Below are 18,624 nucleotides of genomic sequence, written 5' to 3' on the forward strand. Positions count from 1 at the left end.
AGTACGCAGGATCGGGGCAATGGGGTGGGTTGGGAGCAGGGGTGGGTGGAGCTGGGGGGGTGAGTAGGGGCTGTGGGGTGCTGGGCTGGGGCAACAGGGGGCAGGGCAGGCGGAGTGGAGGGTGAGTAGGGGCAGTGGGAAGGGAGGCAGGGCAATGGGGTGGGTTGGGGCAGTGGGGGCAGGGCAGGTGGAGCTGGGGGTGAGCAGGGTCTGTGGGGGGCAGGGTTGGGGCAGTGGGGGGCAGGGCAGGTGGAGCTGAGGGATGAGTAGGGCAATGGGGTGCTGGGTTGGGACAATGGGGGGCAGTGGGGTGGGGTGAGGTGGGCAGCAAGGGGGCAGGGCAGGTGGAGCCAGAGGGTGAACAGGGTCTGTGGGGGTCAGGTTTGAGACAGTGGGGGGCAGGGCAGGTGGAGTGGGGGATGAGTAGGGGCAGTGGGGAGGGAGGCAGGGCAGTGGGGGGCAGGGCAGGTGGAGCTGGGGGGTGAGCAGGGTCTGTGGGGAGCAGGGTTGTGGGAATGGGAGGCAGGGCAGGTGGAGCTGAGGGATGAGTAGGGGCAGTGGGGTGCTGGGTTGGGGCAGTGGGGGGCAGGGCAGATGGAGCCGGGGGGTGAGCAGGGGCAGTGGGGGGCCGGGCGGGCGGAGCCGGGGGCTGAGCGGGGGCAGGGCTCGGAGGGGGCCGGGCGGGGAGGGCAGTGGGGGGCCGGGCGGGGGGAGCCGGGGGCTGAGCAGGGTCTGTGGGGGGCCGGGCGGGGGGGCAGTGGGGGGCCGGGCGGGGGGAGCCGGGGGCTGAGCAGGGGCCGGGCTCGGAGGGGGCCGGGCGGGGGGAGCCGGGGGGGCAGGGCGGGGGGGCAGTGGGGGGCCGGGCGGGCGGAGCCGGGGGCTGAGCAGGGGCCGGGCTCGGAGGGGGCCGGGCAGGGGGCTGAGCAGGGTCTGTGGGGGGCCGGGCGGGGGGGCAGTGGGGGGCCGGGCGGGCGGAGCCGGGGGCTGAGCAGGGGCCGGGCTCGGAGGGGGCCGGGCAGGGGGCTGAGCAGGGTCTGTGGGGGGCCGGGCGGGGGGGCAGTGGGGGGCCGGGCGGGCGGAGCCGGGGGGGCAGGGCGGGGGGGCAGTGGGGGGCCGGGCGGGCGGAGCCGGGGGCTGAGCAGGGGCCGGGCTCGGAGGGGGCCGGGCGGGCGGAGCCGGGGGGGCAGGGCGGGGGGGGCAGTGGGGGGCCGGGCGGGCGGAGCCGGGGGCTGAGCAGGGGCCGGGCTCGGAGGGGGCCGGGCAGGGCGCCTGGCTCCTCCCCGGGCGCGTCTCTCCCTCCCCGGCTCTCCCGGCGCAGGCGGATCCCGGGGGGCAGCAGCCGCCGCAGTTCGCAGGCCGCGGGCAGGTGAGTGCGGGGCCGGGGGCGCTCCGGGCCGGGGGGTGCAGGCGGCCGGGGCCCCTGGAGCTCGAGGGGGGCCTGGAGGGGCAGCGGGGGCCAGGCGCGGGGAGCCAGCTGCCCCCCCCCCCCACCCCACAGCATAAAAATCTGGCCGCAGACGGCGGCATCCAGCCGGGGGCGAAGGGCCAGGAGAAGTTTAAGGCGCGGGGGGGACGGGCTGTGCGGGCCGGAGGGGAGCCGGGGGACCGGATCCCTTGGCCCCTGGCCGGGGCACGTGGCCCCCGCTCCTTTCCCGGCGCTGCCTCTTCGCGGAGGCCCCGAGCCGCAGACAATTAAAGTCAGAGCAGATTTTCTCTGGTCCGGCCCCGGCCCCAAAACCCCGCCCGTTTCCTCTGCTCACATCGGCTTCTTCCTCTACCCCAGCCCAGAGCCCCCGGCCCCGGGGCACTTCCCCCAGCTTCGCTCTTGGCCCCTGCTTTATTTAAGTGCCAGAAATGCGCTGGGGGCTGTCGCAGGCATCAGACCTGAGCCAACACCGCAGCCGCCTCCCTTCACCGAGCCCTGCTTCTCCTGCCCCCGGGCCCAGGCCCCCAGCAAGACCTTTCCCCACAGAAAAAAGAGAAGGAGGACTTGGGGCACCTTAGGGCCTAACCCATTTATTAGAGCATAAGCTTTCGTGAGCTACCGCTCACTTCATCGGATGCATCGGGTGGGTTTTGTCTCCACCCCATGCATCCGATGAAGTGAGCTGTAGCTCACGAAAGCTTATGCTCTAATAAATGGGTTAGTCTCTAAGGTGCCCCAAGTCCTCCTTCTCTTTTTGCGAACACAGACTAACACGGCTGCGGCTCTGAAACCTTTACAATCAGAGTAACTCTCGGAAATCCTACCCCCAGCTTGTCCCAGCTGCAGGTGGGAAATGGGAGCTGCTAACAGGCACACCCAGCTGCCGCCCCATCCTGGGTTACCCCCGTGTCCTACATCTCGCAATAGGGGAGCTGTTTCCATACCATAGCAGCTTCCTGGCGTCATAAGAGCATTTCAGCTTCAACATTTGCACCCGGGGACTTGTCCCTACCCTCTGTTGCTGGATATCTCTGATACCTTACCCGCTCTCTCACCCTTCCACCCCCCCCCCCTGTGCTGCTGGACCGCTCTCTTCCTGACCACTCCTCTCTTCTCCTCCATGTCCATTCCCCTTTCCTCTCCCCTCTTCCTCCATTTCCCTTCCTGCCTTCACTTACTGTGCAGATTCAGCTCTTCACCACCATCACCCTTGCCCCCGTCTCGAACCGACTGGATAAAAACAAAAAGAACCAGCCTTTTTTTTTTTTCTTCTTTTTTGCAAAACAAAGATATCTCCAATACCCCCCCCCCAGCCAAACACAACCAAAACAAGCTCGTGAATGGGTAACTGTTACCCTCATTCTCCATTCCTCTCTCCTCAGTCCCTGATTCTTTCATCATCATTATAACCTCTTCTTGGCACAAACCATCTTTGTCTAGAAAGTGCTCACTATACTTTAGGATCTAGATAAATAATCTTTCTTCCATACAACCCTGACAGCGTCGTCTTTGTGAAACCCTTCACCTGCAAAATGGTGAGATGCAATACTATTACGTTGTGAGGATCCGTGTACTCATGTTTGCAAAGTGCTTTGAGATCCTCTTCTCTGAAGGGTGTAGAGACAGGCCCTGAGTGTACGCAAAACGTACAGATGGATAAACACTAACAGCATCATTACCTGTAAACAGATACCTTCTCCAAGATAATTACTCTCTCCAACACTTATGTAGGTAACGTAGGGTTGGATAACATATCTTCTTATAGTGGCAATTCATCTTTTCCTGACATAAGGCAGGAACCCCACCCCGAAGGCTGCAGAGACATTAAACAGATGCGTGATTTTAGACAGATTTCTGAGCCACTGCCTTGTTTATCGGTTTGTTTTGCCTTGGCACAGTGAGCTAGATTATCTAATACAACCCCGATGAAACATTCTCCAGTGCTTAGCTGAAACATGTCTGATGAAAAAATCCAATTGCATTCTTGTTAATAACTACTTTACTTGCTTAAGAGGAGACTTGGATCTTCATATGAATAATATTGAGCTTTTCTGTCTGTATTCAGGAAGGGACGTGGCTTTGTTAGTAAAAATGGTTCAGTTTACCCACTGAGGTTATGAATGTGACTTCTTTTTTGAGTATATGCAGAGCTGACTAATGCAAAATACAAACATGTCTTTGGACTATTTTTAAACCCACGGCCCTCATGATCACTGACAGTCAGTATTTCAGTTTCAAGGCATTATGGAAATCAGAAAGGAACAGAGACAGTTAAAGACTGAGGGCTGTAAAACAGCTAGATTTTTAAAGTATTCTGCCGGGTAAGGCAATCCGATAAACAACAAAAACCCAAGGCTTTGTTTCTTCATTGTTATAGTCATGGGGCATGTGTTATTGTATCTTTCCATTGTTCCGTTTTGGTAAGCAGAGAGCATATTTAAGTACAAGAATCCTGCTAGGTTATGTAACCATAGTCAGCCACTTGCAGGGTTTATACCGTGATCCACTTAAGCTGTCGTATGTATTAAATAAGCATTTTAATTAAGGAACAGTCAGGTCAAAGCTCTCAAACCAGCAGTTGATTCAGATTTTTTGGTGTGGTTCAATAATGTATTGAATAACATTGTGCCACAAATACCTGTCTCTGCCATGGCAACTGCAGCACTCAGAGACAAACTACTGTACATTAAAAATTCAAGACTCCATTATGTACGGACCCTACTCTCCTGTATGTACTGCCCTGCTAAATATTTTTTCAGCATTAGAAATAAGGAAGTTTCTGTCCTGAGTCCAGCATTTCTTTGCACATTATTTCTCTGCACAGTGTATTATTCAAATCAAATCTTTCTAGAGGAAGCAGGGTAGACAGGTTCTGTCTTGCGCTAAGAGATTGCTGATTTGTTTTCCCCCCTTATAAACAGAAGCTAAGAACCATCATATCTGTTTCCCTGAGCCAAAATTGTACACGTTTCAGTTGTTTAGATGTAGCGAACTGCTTCATTGGTGCACTTAAAGTAAATGGGTGATTGTTATGGGGGACATTCACCCCTGGTGGCCGAGTGCAGAACCATAGTTGCATCTCTGCCTCAGTTTCCCCCTGTAGACTATCAAGGATTTCCTTGAGGCTTGTATATAGTTAACACTGCCCCTTCAGGGATCTAGTTGATTTAATCAGAGGTGAAACCTGGTATGCAAACAAGCCTTCACCCCAGCATCTTATTGATGGGAGTGGGAAGAAGAGAAAGGGGTGCAAGTTAATGTTAGTCAGTCTTCCCCAACCTGAATTCCTCCTCCTTCTCCTCTGTCTAGGATCTTTCACTCGTAAGGCCCTCTCGAGCTGGGATCCTCCACTGGAGTCACACCTCCGGACGTCCCCTGTGGATGGCTTCCTTCCCTCGACTCAGGGCTCCCGCAGAGATCAAACCCCTGCCACTCTTCCCTAACTACCTGGACCCCCTCTTACTCTCGGTAAGGTCCTTTCTCTGGGACTGGGCCTCCCTAGGTGTTTGCCCTGTTAGCCCTTTGGACACCTGCTTTCTCCAGGAGCACCTTTCTTATATCTCCTTTTCTGGTGGGCTCTCTAATCAGCTCATGTGAGAAGCTTCCTCTCCTCTTGACTGAGCCCTCAGAAGCCTGTATTAGGCCCAGGTGTTCCAAAACTAACAGCCATCTAGGTAATTAACTACTCACATGGGGATCTGGGTTGGCTCATTCTCCTTAGCCAGCCTGTCACAGCTGGACTGGGTGCCTGAAGCCCCTCAGGGGCCAGCTACCCTATGCCAGCATTCCATATTCATCTGCATGCTTTAATCCCCCTTGTGCTTTGTTAGGACTCATCTCTCTCCATTCTTGGCACTCTCTCTGATTGATAGAAATTTGCATGGACTCATTTCACAATAAAAGGAAGCAAAGAGTAGGAATACGTAGCAAATTCTCAGCATGGAGAGACATTAAAAGTATTAAGAAAAGGAGGACTTGTGGCACCTTAGAGACTAACAGAATTTATTTATTTATTTTATAAATTTGTTAGTCTCTAAGGTGCCACAAGTCCTCCTTTTCTTTTCGCGGCTACAGACTAACACGGCTGCTACTCTGAAACCTGTCATTAAAAGTAGAGTGTGCTTTATGGAATAGAACTAGGGCCTGTGTTATTCAGTATATTTATTAACCATCTGGCAGGGGGAGCCGTGAATGATGAGGTGGCAAAATAAGTGAGCTTACTCAACACTAAGGAATGACACGGAGGATCTTCGGGAAGATTTCACTAACGTAGTTAATTGGGCACCACAAACACAGAGTAAAGCCAACCCACACTTGTGAAGGGTAATGTACATTAGAAGAACAGATTGAAATTTCTTCTGTGCCCTGATGGGTCCAGAATTCGTTGTAGTCTGGGGGGGGGGGGGGGGGGGGCGGGGAAGATCTAGGGACAAATTTTGGCCCCATTGAAGTTAGGATTTGCTATTAATTTTAGTTAGACCAGGACTTGATCTGGGATTTGCACAAGAGCCCAGTTCCCCTCAAAGTACAATGAGAGTTGGTGCCCATTTCCCTTAGACTCTTATGACAAGCCCAACCTTGGTGCTCTTCCTGGACAATGGAGTGAAAATTCCCTCTCAATATGGTCAGATAAGCAAATAAGGTATTAGTCCGTGTTCAGCAGGGAATAGAGAGAATATGGGGAATTATATCTTGATATAAAAACTGATAGTACATCTTTACTTTGAGTAGTGTAGTTGGTTTTGTAATCTAAAAGTAACACACCTGATACAGGGAGGAACACCACAAGTTCTTGGAGCAAGTGAGTCCATACTCGGGGGGGGGGGGGGGGGGGGAGTGTGTTACTTTTTGCTAGCCAACCTGATAACTAACATGAGGTGAAATCCTAGTGAAGACAAGGATTGTAGAAGGTAGTTGTAGGGTTATTACTTCAATTACAGGTGTGATTTTTTAAAAAATTATATTTCTGTAACAGCAAAACCCCTGGTGTAAATGAAGTTATACCAGTATAAAGTCCTTTTGCTAGTTATCGTTTAGTTTGCTCAAGGAAGCTATACTGCTATAAGATGCATCTATACTGGGAGGGTTTCCTGGGATAGCTATATTTGCAAACCTTTTATTTTATACATCTGGCCTTACTGTTGCTACAGCTGTTTTGCCTTCACTGCCAAAAAAAAAAAAGAAAGGTGTTTTTACAGTGGGATTACGTACGTTAGCTATCCAACTGTAAAATCCTAATAAGATTAGACACAGGTCGCTTTTACTGAGATGTAGCTAGGCCAGGTCAAGGCTATATTCACTGCCCATGGTTCTCTTCACCTAGCTGTATCACAGTAAGAACTACATTGCCTTGGCTCTGCTAGGATTTCACAGAGAGACACTAAATCACATAAATTATCCCACTGTAAAACACACCTTTTTTGGCAGCAAAGACATGTCCTAACGGTAAGACCTACACTACAAAAGATTTGCTGTTATCCCAAAACAAGTGCTTATAAACTATGTGCAACCTATATATTAGTTTCCCCCAGTCAAACTGGGTATACCAGTAACAGCTCTTTTTAAATAATGGAATAACTATGTACTAGGGGTTTTGTAGGCATAGAAATGAAGGAAGAAAAAAAGAAATCACTCCCCCTCATCAACATTACACCTTAGACCTGGCCTAAGATTGAGAAGAAAATGGAGGTTTGTTTGTTTTTTTTTTAAATGCCCAACCTCCTGGTGGGTCAGATGGCTCATTGAATTGTGTCTCCCCTTGCCCCTCACCCCAGTAAAGAGGACATTTTTTGGAAACACTGCAGAAGAGCACCCACACAGAGAGGGGAAAAAAAAATAGGGTAAATAATCTGTAAATGTAGTCTCTTGTTTGCTGAATGATTTCAGGATTACCAAAAAAAGAACAGGAGGACTTGTGGCACCTTAGAGACTAACAAATTTATTTGAGCGTAAGCTTTCATGGGCTACAGCCCACTTCATCAGATGCATAGAATGGAACATATAGTAAGAGGATATATATACACACAGAAAATATGAAAAGGTGGAAGTTGCCAGATCAACTCTAAGAGGCTACTTAATTAAGATGAGCTACTATCAGCAGGAGAAAAAAAAAAACTTGAGTGATAATCAAGATGGCCCATTTCGGACAATTGACAAGAGGGGTGAGGATGCTTACCATGGGGAAATAGATCCAATGAGTGTAATGATCCAGCCACTCCCAGTCTCTATTCAAGCCTTAGTTAATTTAGAAAATCATTAATAAGCTGGGTACCATTTACACAGGGACCATCTATTCGACACTGGTGTGGCCTCATCTGGAGTACTGTGTCCAGTTTTGGGCCCCACACTACAAGGAGGATGTGGAAAAATTGGAAAGAGTCCAGCGGAGGGCAACAAAAATGATTAGGGGGCTGGAGCACATGACTTATGAGGAGAGGCTGAGGGAGCTGGGATTGTTTAGTCTGCGGAAGAGAAGAGTGAGGGGGGATTTGATAGCTGCTTTCAACTACCTGAAAGGGGGTTCCAAAGAGGATGGATCTAGACTGTTCTCAGTGATGGCAGATGACAGAACAAGGAGTAATGGTCTCAAGTTGCAGTGGGGGAGGTTTAGATTGGATATTAGGAAAAACTTTTTCACTAGGAGGGTGCTGAAGCACTGGAATGCGTTACCTAGGGAGGTGGTAGAAATCTCCTTTCTTAGAAGTTTTTAAGGTCAGGCTTGCCAAAGCCCTGGCTGGGATGATTTAGTTGGGGATTGGTCCTGCTTTGAGCAGGGGGTTGGACTAGATGACCTCCTGAGGTCCCTTCCAACCCTGATATTCTATGATTCTATGATCCAACCGTCTTTTAATGTGGCCAGGACAATGTCATATTGGTCCAGGATCCTCTACTACAGTCATTTTTATGTTATAGACCACCGCTTCCCGGTAAATCTCTCATTCTGAGCACATGACAATTTTGTTCCTACTTACATTGGCAAAACAGCTTCAAGGAAAGTAAACTCAATGTAAATCCAGGTTTGGCCAAATGGAGGTCTAACGAGGTTTGATCAACCAGTGTTTCCCCTGACTCAACATTTGTTAATAGAGATTGAGAGAGAGGGGTGGGGGGGGGGGGATTTAAATTCCAGTTTATCTGCTTTGTACACTTGATGGCACTTCGTGGATGGACACTTTGTCCTCGTGTTTGAGTCCAATTAGCACATATTAACAAGGGAATGAAAAGCATTTAAAATAGAAACGTGATTGTAAAAATCCTCAAAAACTGGGGCAGATGTAGCATCTGAAACTGCTCTTAACTTTGGCTAGATTTTGGGTGGGCATTGTCCCTTTAAAATATGATGTGGGAATTGGTTACTTCAGATTGCTTTTTTCCCCCGTGATGGTGAAGACAACCTGAGGTGCATTTGTGCCCTCTTGGGGCAGGAGGGAGGATATCTTTGCTGGAGCATCTCTGACTGGAACTGGTTTGCTGTGGCAGCCACTTAGCATGTTAGCCTTAAAGCTTGCTGGATGGCTCACGCTTCAGCCAAGTCTTTGTCTAAGGCGTTTTCCCCCTCTTTCTTCCTTCTTTCGCTTCATTAGAGATGATGCTTGTGTTTGTGCCATAGCATGTGGCAAACTAGAAATTGCTCATAGACTGCTTAACACACCAAAAGCTGACCAAGGATGTGGAGCAAGCGTTGCTGGGACTGCATGTTAGTGCTTGTACCTTGTGCTTTCCAGAGCCAACAGTGAGCTGGAGCTGACAAGATTCCTACTCTACCAGCACTTGAGACTGGAATTATGTCAGTTTCCGCACATTGTTGCCTCCCAAGTGTAGGTCCAGTTGGAAGAACAAAGGATGAACCGGCTTCTGTGTGTTTGAATCAATCAAATCAAACGGCTTCTGGTGGATCGTTCACTTACACCTTAGGAAGGAGCTGAGGTTTCAGCTATGACAGTTCTTAATTCTGGTGGAAATGGGTCGTCAGCATCTCTTATATTTTCACTTTTACAGGAAACCATCTTTAGATGGAAAGCCATCTCAAGGTAGGAAGCAGGAAGGTAGAGTTATCCTTTGGTCTAGTCAACAAGTGTTAAGCCCGTCACTGAATTTCTGTTACCGAGCTATGAACCCGGAGCTCATCTTTCTGTAACTTTCACGTGAGCCGACAATTGGATCTGACCAGGATCAGAGCTGCTGTGACCTCTATGACTGTTTGCATTAGGGTTGGAAACAGTTTTAGTCTTCTACACAGCTTAATTGTGTCATTCAAAGAAGTTAAAGGTATAAGTTTAAAAGTTGCACTGCAATATAAATCATTTTTTACAGTCCTGTACTGAGTGTTGTATTTATATAATTCCTTTGGATCTTATTTCTTTTAGACTCTCTCCAGTGGAGCAGCCTTTCAAGTATTAGTAGATAGAATTAGCGTACACTAAAAGCATGGAAGCCTTCTAAACTGGCATTTAACCTTGACTTTTCTTAGCATTTATCCTGCCAATGTGCAGTAATTGAGACACAAACACTGGGAAATGCACAGTAATTGGATGTCTTTTCCTTCCGCCTCCCCCTGACATTGTAAAGCTGCCAAAACATGACTTTTCTCATGGCTTGTTGTTAAAAATGCATTTTTTGCTCTTATGTTGAGGGTTGTTTGATCATTTTTTTTCTGTCTGAACTCAGTCCTGAGCTGAATCTGTTGTAACTTCTGCATCACAAAAGAGCGTGCGTGTCTTCTTCCTTTTACTGCAAAATATTGTTGCAAACCTGGTTACTATCTAGATATGTCCAGACTTTTCTCATCAATGCTTTATTCTCTTTTTGCTGACAAGAGTTGTACATGTGCAGGCTTCCTGTGATGTTTTTTGACTGATGGGGCCTGATTCTCATTTACACTGCTCCAATAGTGCAAAGGCATTGACGTATGTAAATATAATTTACACCTACCTAAATAGAGGTTTTGATGTAAATGAGAATTAGCACCATTGTCTTTGATGTTCAAAGCTTGAATGTTAATTTTCCAAAATAGTGGTGGAAAGATGTTGGGAAAGAGATCTGTATAGTATGCACTGTCCATTTGTTATTATGCTTCTTTAGAGGGGCATTTTACAGTTTTATACGTGACAGTACACTTGCTAGCCCAGTACTGTGAAACACTGTAGTTACTCGTCATAAGTTTAGGGAAATACAGCACTCTCTCACATACCATGTGCAGTAACACTCTAAGTACTCAGATTTTTAAAGGCGACAGCTATACTTTGAGAATTGCATGTTTATGAGCATTGTAGAAATCCTCGTTTAACTGGGGTCTGTAGAACGTTAATACTGGTGTATTAAAGTCACTTTTTATTTTAAAAGGTTTTTTTTTTAAAAAAAAGTCAACATTCAAAAATTGGATTTTTTTTTTCTTTTGAAGAAATCCATAAGGTCAAATCAGTAAGGCACTCACTACTCCCATGGAAGCTTATGGGAGGCGAGGATATTCAGCACCTCTAACTCAGAACCCAGGAATACACTTCAAAACAGCAGCAAGAAACAGCTTTTCTAAACTATGTTTTTAATTTCATTCCTCCAAATTTGAGATTTGGTTTGGGTTTGTTTTGTTTTTTTCCCCATACCCACACATACCCCTTTACAAGGAGCAAAATCTCCTCTTGTGATTTAGCATAAAATATTGCAGAGCAGGTTTTAGTGAATGTGCTTTTAAATTTAAACTGCAGCTAATTTAACAGGTCAGATATAGCAGAAGTAACAAGGTCCATTTCCACTAGGTATCATATATCGGGTCTGTTCTCTCTTCTTCATCTCTTGGCATTTCTCCTCCGTAGGAATTAAGTGCATGTTAAGAGAAAATAGCCTTTTTAGCAAATTGACTTTTACTTCTATTGCTTCTGTAATTTAAGTGGGGTTTTAATATTTATATACATTCAATGCATTCAGTCTACAGCCATCTAAAATGGACTGTGTGTTGATAATGATTTCACAAGTCAAGCGTTGAATAACGCCCTCAGATGCAGACAGCAATGGAAGCCCCGTAGATGCAACCAAAGGCAGACCATGACCCTAGACCTCATGCAAGACCTCCTTCTGTCTGGGTTAGAAATACAGTTGCACCCACTGAAAAATCAACATGTGCCGATTGCTGTCATAGTTTTCTCCTGTTCTGTGCACAAAGAAATGCTGAAGTATCTTATACCATTGTATGGTAACTGTTAGCAAATGCGGATTTGTTAATGGTGAGGTTATTTAAAGTCAAATACAAATGAGGCTGATCAGACCTCCCCCTACCATCCGGTTGCAATATGGTGCATATCAAACACTTTTATAGATCAGGTTGTTCTTTAAATCAAATAATTACCTTTTACAGGCTAATCACCATGGGGAGGTACCAGATAACCTGCTGGGTAGTCATCCTTTTTGTTCTGATGTGGAGCGACGTTTCCCTTTCCAAAAAAGGAAAGGGTAGAGGTGGAGGCGGTGGGAGCACAGGAAGCAACCGCCATCCCAGCAACCCTGGCTACCCCCCGAATCCTAGCTATCCAGAAACCCCTAGCTACCCCCATAATCCTGGCTACCCCCCCAATCCCGCCTACCCCCCCAATCCCAGCTATCCCAGGAACCCTGCCTACCCCCCCAATCCTGCCTACCCCCCCAATCCCGCCTACCCCCCCAATCCCAGCTATCCCAGGAACCCTAGCTACCCCCACAATCCCAGCTACCCCAGCAACCCTGGTGGTGGGCAGCACTACAACCCAGCTGGTGGCGGAACAAGCTTCAAAAACCAGAAGCCCTGGAAGCCTGCTAAACCCAAAACCAACATGAAAGCCATGGCAGGAGCAGCAGCGGCAGGCGTCGTGGGTGGGTGGCCTAGGCGGCTATGCCCTGGGCAGCGCAATGTCAGGAATGCGCATGAATTTTGACCATCCTGACGAGCGCCAGTGGTGGAATGAAAACTCCAATCGCTATCCCAACAGAGTATACTACAAGCAATACGACGACCGCTCCGTTCCAGAGGGAAGGTTTGTGCGGGATTGTGTGAATATCACAGTGACCCAATACAACATTGATCCCAACGAAAATCAAAATGTGACCCAGGTAGAAGTTAAAGTCATGACGCACGTGATACAGGAGATGTGCATACAGCAATATCAGCAGTACCAGCTGGCCTCTGGTGTCAATCTGCTCCTCTCTGACCCATCGCACATGCTGATCATCATGCTTGTCATTTTTTTTGTAATGCATTAAGAAAGCAGCCTCAACCTGAACTGTGCTGCTGATCTGTGCAAACGTTCAGCGGGAATAAGCGATATAAAACAGCCTTTCTGTGGAGGTCTCTCAGTCTTGCTTGTGTGTGTCTTAGGTGAAGTATCTTAAGATCTGTAATAGGTATCAATAATGTACCATAGAGACACATGCTGACAGTGTCAAAGCTATCTCTGATTATACACCTACTGTTCAGAATTAAGATTAGGGACAGACTTCAAATGGAAATAAAAAAGTAAATCTGTTAGCTCCACATTTGTTCTGGTGCAATAGACCTTAGAAGCCAATACAAATCAGTTAATACTGACATACAGTGACCTTGTGATCACACAAGGAAGCGGCTTTCACCAAAATGCCCTCTTCCTCAAATTCATTCTTTAAACTCTGGTACAGATAAGAGCCATCTGATCATATTCATCTTCCCTCCTCCAAAACTAGACCACTTTTGAGAGCTGTTTTTCCATTTCAGTACACCACTGGATTTTTTCCTCCCCAGCTCATCTAATTAAAGACTTCAGACTGTTGTCTGGCTTCACAAGCCCTCTTTGGCATCTAGGGGCTGAGCAAGTGCGAAGGCAGAATACTTATGAAAATCCTCTTTACAGATAATTGATGTCTTAGCTAATGGCACTAAATAGTACCAAATGGCACCAATCCCCAACTTGGGGACACCACATTTTTGGGGACATCCACAGTCCAAGTCCAAATTACAAGTTAATTGTGTGACCTGGAGTACATACCGAGTATTTCAGACAGTTTTTCCTGCCTCTCCGTGACTTAGGACGCGAGACCCTTCCATTGCTAGGCTGTATTTTGTACCATTAGATCACCTTCTGGTACTTAAGAGTATCCTCTCTAAGTACGTGTGTACATAGTGGCATTCCAACCATGTAACAGTTTGCCCATTGCAAACGTTCCAGCAGCAGCCAAAGAATAGGCCAGCTTTGGAGGCCAAGAGTGAGCCTAAGATAGCAGCCTGCCATATGCCAAGGTTTCAAGGGGCAGGCCTAGATTTGTTAAGTTTGGGCAGAGTGTCCTTTTAGTTGTACAGTAATTGGCTTTGACTTGGACTGTTTAAAGAGACAAATGGCTGCTGAAGGTGTAAAATAGCTGCAACAATAGCACTTGTTTCATAGTTGTCATCCCAAGATTCTGCTGATGCAGTAAAACGTGCATGATTTCGTTCATGGCTATATTGTCCGTAAAGTTTCTCCCTTCACCGAGCTGCATTCACATAAACTGTTGACTTCATTGGAAGTTGTGCAGGACATATTTCTGAGGGCAGGATTTGGCTTTAAAGGCCTCATCTAAAGCCTATTGAAGTCCATGGAAAGGCTCCCCTGGATCAGGCACTAAATCAGTAAAACTTGCATTACACTTACTTCAGCAACTTGATCAAGTTAGAGCAAGCAACATCAATCAACGTTATCCTGACACAGACAGCCAAAATGCTGGAATTCATCTTTTGGAAGCAACTAATTCTGGCTGACCCACTGCTTAATACCCTAAATATTATGGTAATCGATGGGGTCAGTTACAGCTAATCTGCATTTTGATTGTCTTGATGACGCAAAACTCTTGTATGTAATGTGTAGTATATGTAAAGTTTACGCTTATTGCAATTATCAGTCCAAATATTTAATCTATAGTCTGTATATTTCAGCGAGGCACTGAATGACTATAACAACCAACCACCCTTAATTATTTCTGCTTCAATGTAAGTTGAATGGATATATTATGAAACTGTTCAAAATTCAAACCGTAAAGACAGGACTTTGAAGTCACATGTAGTTTGTGATATGAGAACATTCTGTATATTTGTAATGGTGCATGTACTAACTCTGACGTTCAAATCCTTTTATAAATGTTTGATGTCTGGTAAAAATTAAACAGACACAGAAAAGGCTCAAGTGTGTCTCTTTCATGCGGATATCTTCATTTGTGAATGTTTCATCTATTCTAATTGGAACCTGAACTCCTGTTCTCAGAGACCACTATTTCTGCCTGAACATTTTCTCGCTTCTGTTGATCCAGGTACTGATATGGCCCTCATCACCATAATATCTGAGCACTTCACATTGATTAAATGAATTTTACCCTTAAACGCCCCTGCTGAGTTAGGGAAGTATTGTCCCCATTTACAGATGGGGAAACGGACATGTAGAGTATATTAAGCAACTTGCCCAAGATCACACAGGAAGTCTGTGGCCGAGGCAGGAATTGAACCCAGGTCTCCTTGGTCGCGGTCCAGTATCATATCCACAAGATGGTCCTTCCTTGCTTGCCTGTGCTTTAATTGCATTTTAACGGGATATATGGTATAATTTCTAAGCATTTAAGTCCCATTTTCCTAAGTGACTGAGGCACTCTTGAAAATTGGATTTAGTCTCCTTGGTAGCATAGCTGGTTTTGAAAGTTTTATACATAGAAGCTAAGCGATTCTGTGTTCTGATAAAATGTAAATGTAGATGGAGAAGTTATTACCTAGCTCAAAACACAGGTAATAAATAGAGGTAAGGAAACTAGCAACAGATATATATTTTTTAAGCCTATCAATGATCCTGTATTGCTTTGCACCCTGAATAAACGCTAAAGCTGGTCTGGGAAATAAGGTTTCCATTTTGCGGGAAATTCCAACATTTTAAAATTTCATTCTGAATTGGACTGAAAAGTTGAAATTTTTCCACAGAACAGAAATTCCAAAAACATTCCGTTCAAACACCATTATTGTTTCGATAATGCCAAAACAATACAATAGGTCAGAATGAAACAAAATAATTTAAGCAAAATGTTTTGACGTTATCAAACCCGAGAAAGTTAAGATGAATCCCAAAGTTCTCCCCTAAAAAAAAAATCCTCAAAATTGACGTAAAAAGTTTCAATTTCAACAAAATTGCATTTTCTGTTCCACTGAACACTTTGACCAGCTCTTGTAGGTCACATAACTGGGCAAAATGAGTATAAATGCTGCTGTTCTGGTTTGGTGGTGTGTTGCACCCACTTTGAACATTGCTAAGCATCAGGGAATCAGGGTAAGAGCAACACATGCCATCGCTTCGCGAGTTGGGGGCCAGACTCTCGGCCGGTCAGCTCATCCGGCTGGTCTTGGCTAATCAGCATTGCTCCGTTGACTTCGATAGAGCAAAGGACCTGAGCCTAGAAGGATAAATAAGCACCTAATGTTTAACATCAGATCCTAGAGTTAATTATTTATTAGCCATTTAGTTTTGCATGCTTCAGAAAATGATGGGCCCTTAAAAGCATTTGTTCATTTGCTCTTTTCAGGGAATGTTTGCTTCCTCTGTGTGCGAATTTAAGGACTTGTGTCAGGAGCCCAATTCATGGCCTCAGATTGAAGCTCTCTTTGTGCAGAAAAGTGGCGTCTCCTAAGCAATGGCAGCACAAGCTTCCCTCACCTTTCCTTTCCTTATGAACTTCAGTCTTTCCTTGAAGGGTAGTTCAGTCACCATGACCCATTCAGTCCTTCGCATCTCTATTGAGATGGCTTCAAAATTAGTGGCAATTTCTCTGATGCGGGTACTTATTCATTAGAAATATTGACACTGACCAACTCCCTTATCATAAGTGACCAAAGAGCCATCACTACTAACCTGGGGAGCATTTGGACTGGTATCACAAGAGTTAGTATATCCTATTTCCTTCCCCTTCCCAATTCCTGATATGTTGTGCTTTAAATTAATTTTGAGACTGTGTCTTGAATCAATTTGTCTGGGGAGAAGGTGCACAGGGAAACAGAATCAACTGTAATCTTCCCTCCACACACACACACACACAAAGCTGTATATTGTGTCGGTTGAAATACAAAGAACGAGGGTATATAATGGCCTTATGTATAATCACTGCAAACCTAATGCAGGACCCTATTTGAAACCTCTGACTTAATATCTCCCATTTATATTTTTCTGCAGAGGTGGGGTCCAAACCAGCACTCCAAATCCAAAAACCAACACACTCTGTGGAAGTCCAGATCCAAATTTGACACCTGCCCATACTACTAAAATGGGCCTGAACCAAACTCCAGGTCTAGAATGCCAGTACCCTGAATGTTAGGAAAGTCCATGGAGGGATCTGAACTGTGTGTCTCAGGTCTAGGTCTAATTTCTCAAGCACTGGGCTTTTCCTAACAGTATTAGTGTAAGTATGACACACTTCAAATATTTTATGCAGTAACCTATTATGGGGGTAGCTATTGGTCTTAGGTCTTTTGTCCCTCTAGTATTAAATCATGTATGTTATATTAATTTATATAGAGGGCTGACTGAACTTTTATGACTTGCATAGCTGTCTGTTTTACTTATAAGAATCGGATGAAGAACATATTGCTTTCTAATGACAGGCTTAAAATGAAGTGCACTGTTCCTCCCCCTCTCCCCCACCCCCGACTTAATAGGGTGAAAAGAGGGTTTTACACTCATGCAAATATTAGCCGCTGCTCAGCTGTGATATTAATCGATCCATTACTTCAGTGGTAGTCTGCCAGGCCACGAAATATTGATGCACCATACTTCACAGCGAGTAACTGGTTCTTTCCCCTTCAAACTGCAAACCCGCAATGGATCAAGTCTGTGCATCTCTAATACCAGTGGACTCTGGCTCTCTCGCCCAATACATGCAATCTTCATTAAATTCATTTTCTTAAAAAAAACAAAAAAAACAAAAAAAAAAACCACCCGCTTTGGATTTGTTCCCTCCCTGATCTCCATCCCCCCCCTTTTTTGGGGGGGGCAGTTACTCTTCGCCACTGCGGTAGCACGCGAAGCGTGAAACAAACACAAAGGTGGACATGATCCCAGTAGCAAAAAGCTTACAGTCCTGTAGCTCTGTTCATCCCAGTACTCTGGAAAGGGAGGATGCTTTGAAGTAGACCCAATGTTTAATTTATTTGCAAAACTGTAATTGACAACGAGTGGTACTCTTGAGACACTAGACCCGTGCGGCTGCTTTATGGATGCCTGACCTCTTGGGCCTAACAGGTTGGAATTGCACAGCTCATTATTCTGAGCCACTGAGGACGTGCTTACACGGCATTTTTGAGGTAGGGTGACCAGCCGTCCCGCTATCAGGGGCTTTGTCTTATATACGCAACTCTACCCCCTGCCCTGAAAAAATAAACGTCTGGTCACCCTGTTTGGAGCAAGGCTCCCAGCCTGGGGATAGCAGGGCTTCACCAGGGCCCTAAAAGCAACTGTGCATGCAGCAGCCTGAAGCTGCAGCACAAGCTCTGAAGCCCCCCTCCTCAGCCTTCAAATCTCCGACCATACAGCTTTTGTAGAGCGGTAGCGTACGCCCCACTAACCCAATTCCGTTGGCCCAGCCTCATTCCAAAATGTTGCATAAACATACCCCCCCGCACCAGCCTCTATCTGATGAGGCAGGAACAGAAATAGTCATGTTTTAGAGTAGCAGCCGTGTTAGTCTGTATTTGCAAAAGAACAGGAGGACTTGTGGCACCTTAGAGGACTAACAAATTTATTTGAGCATAAGCTTTCGTGAGCTACAGCTCACTTCATCGGATGCATTCAGTGGAAAATACAGTGGGAGATTTATATACACACACCACACACAAAAAATGAAACAATGGGGTTTTATCATACACACTGTAAGGAGAGTGATCACTTAAGGTGAGCTATTACCAGCAGGAAGGGTGGGAGGGGGAGGGGAGGAGGAAAACCTTTTGTGGTGATAATCAAGGTGGGCCATTTCCAGCAGTTAACAAGAACGTCTGAGGAACAGCGGGGGGTGGGGTGGGGGGGAGAAGTAGTTTTACTTTGTGTAATGACACCTCCACTCCCAGTCTCTATTCAAGCCTAAGTTAATTGTATCCAGTTTTGCAAATTAATTCCAAGTCAGCAGTCTCTCGTTGGAGTCTGTTTTATTCTCCTCTCTCTGTGGCTAGGATAAGATGCTTCCTCCTTTCAGCTGCCGCATTG

General features: G+C 46.3%; 1 protein-coding gene across 1 annotated transcript; it reads left to right on the forward strand.

Annotated features, from left to right (window-relative positions):
- The first annotated feature begins 1,253 nt into the window (after positions 1–1,253).
- On the forward strand, positions 1,254–14,558 carry LOC119848803 (prion protein). The gene is given in 3 exon segments (XM_038385034.2): positions 1,254–1,366; positions 11,778–12,267; positions 12,269–14,558. Coding segments are annotated over 2 exon segments (867 nt in total). The 5' UTR covers positions 1,254–1,366; positions 11,778–11,787; the 3' UTR covers positions 12,656–14,558.
- The last annotated feature ends 4,066 nt before the right edge of the window (positions 14,559–18,624 follow it).

The sequence above is a fragment of the Dermochelys coriacea genome, chromosome 26 (assembly GCF_009764565.3).
Source record: "Dermochelys coriacea isolate rDerCor1 chromosome 26, rDerCor1.pri.v4, whole genome shotgun sequence".
Taxonomy (NCBI): domain Eukaryota; kingdom Metazoa; phylum Chordata; order Testudines; family Dermochelyidae; genus Dermochelys; species Dermochelys coriacea.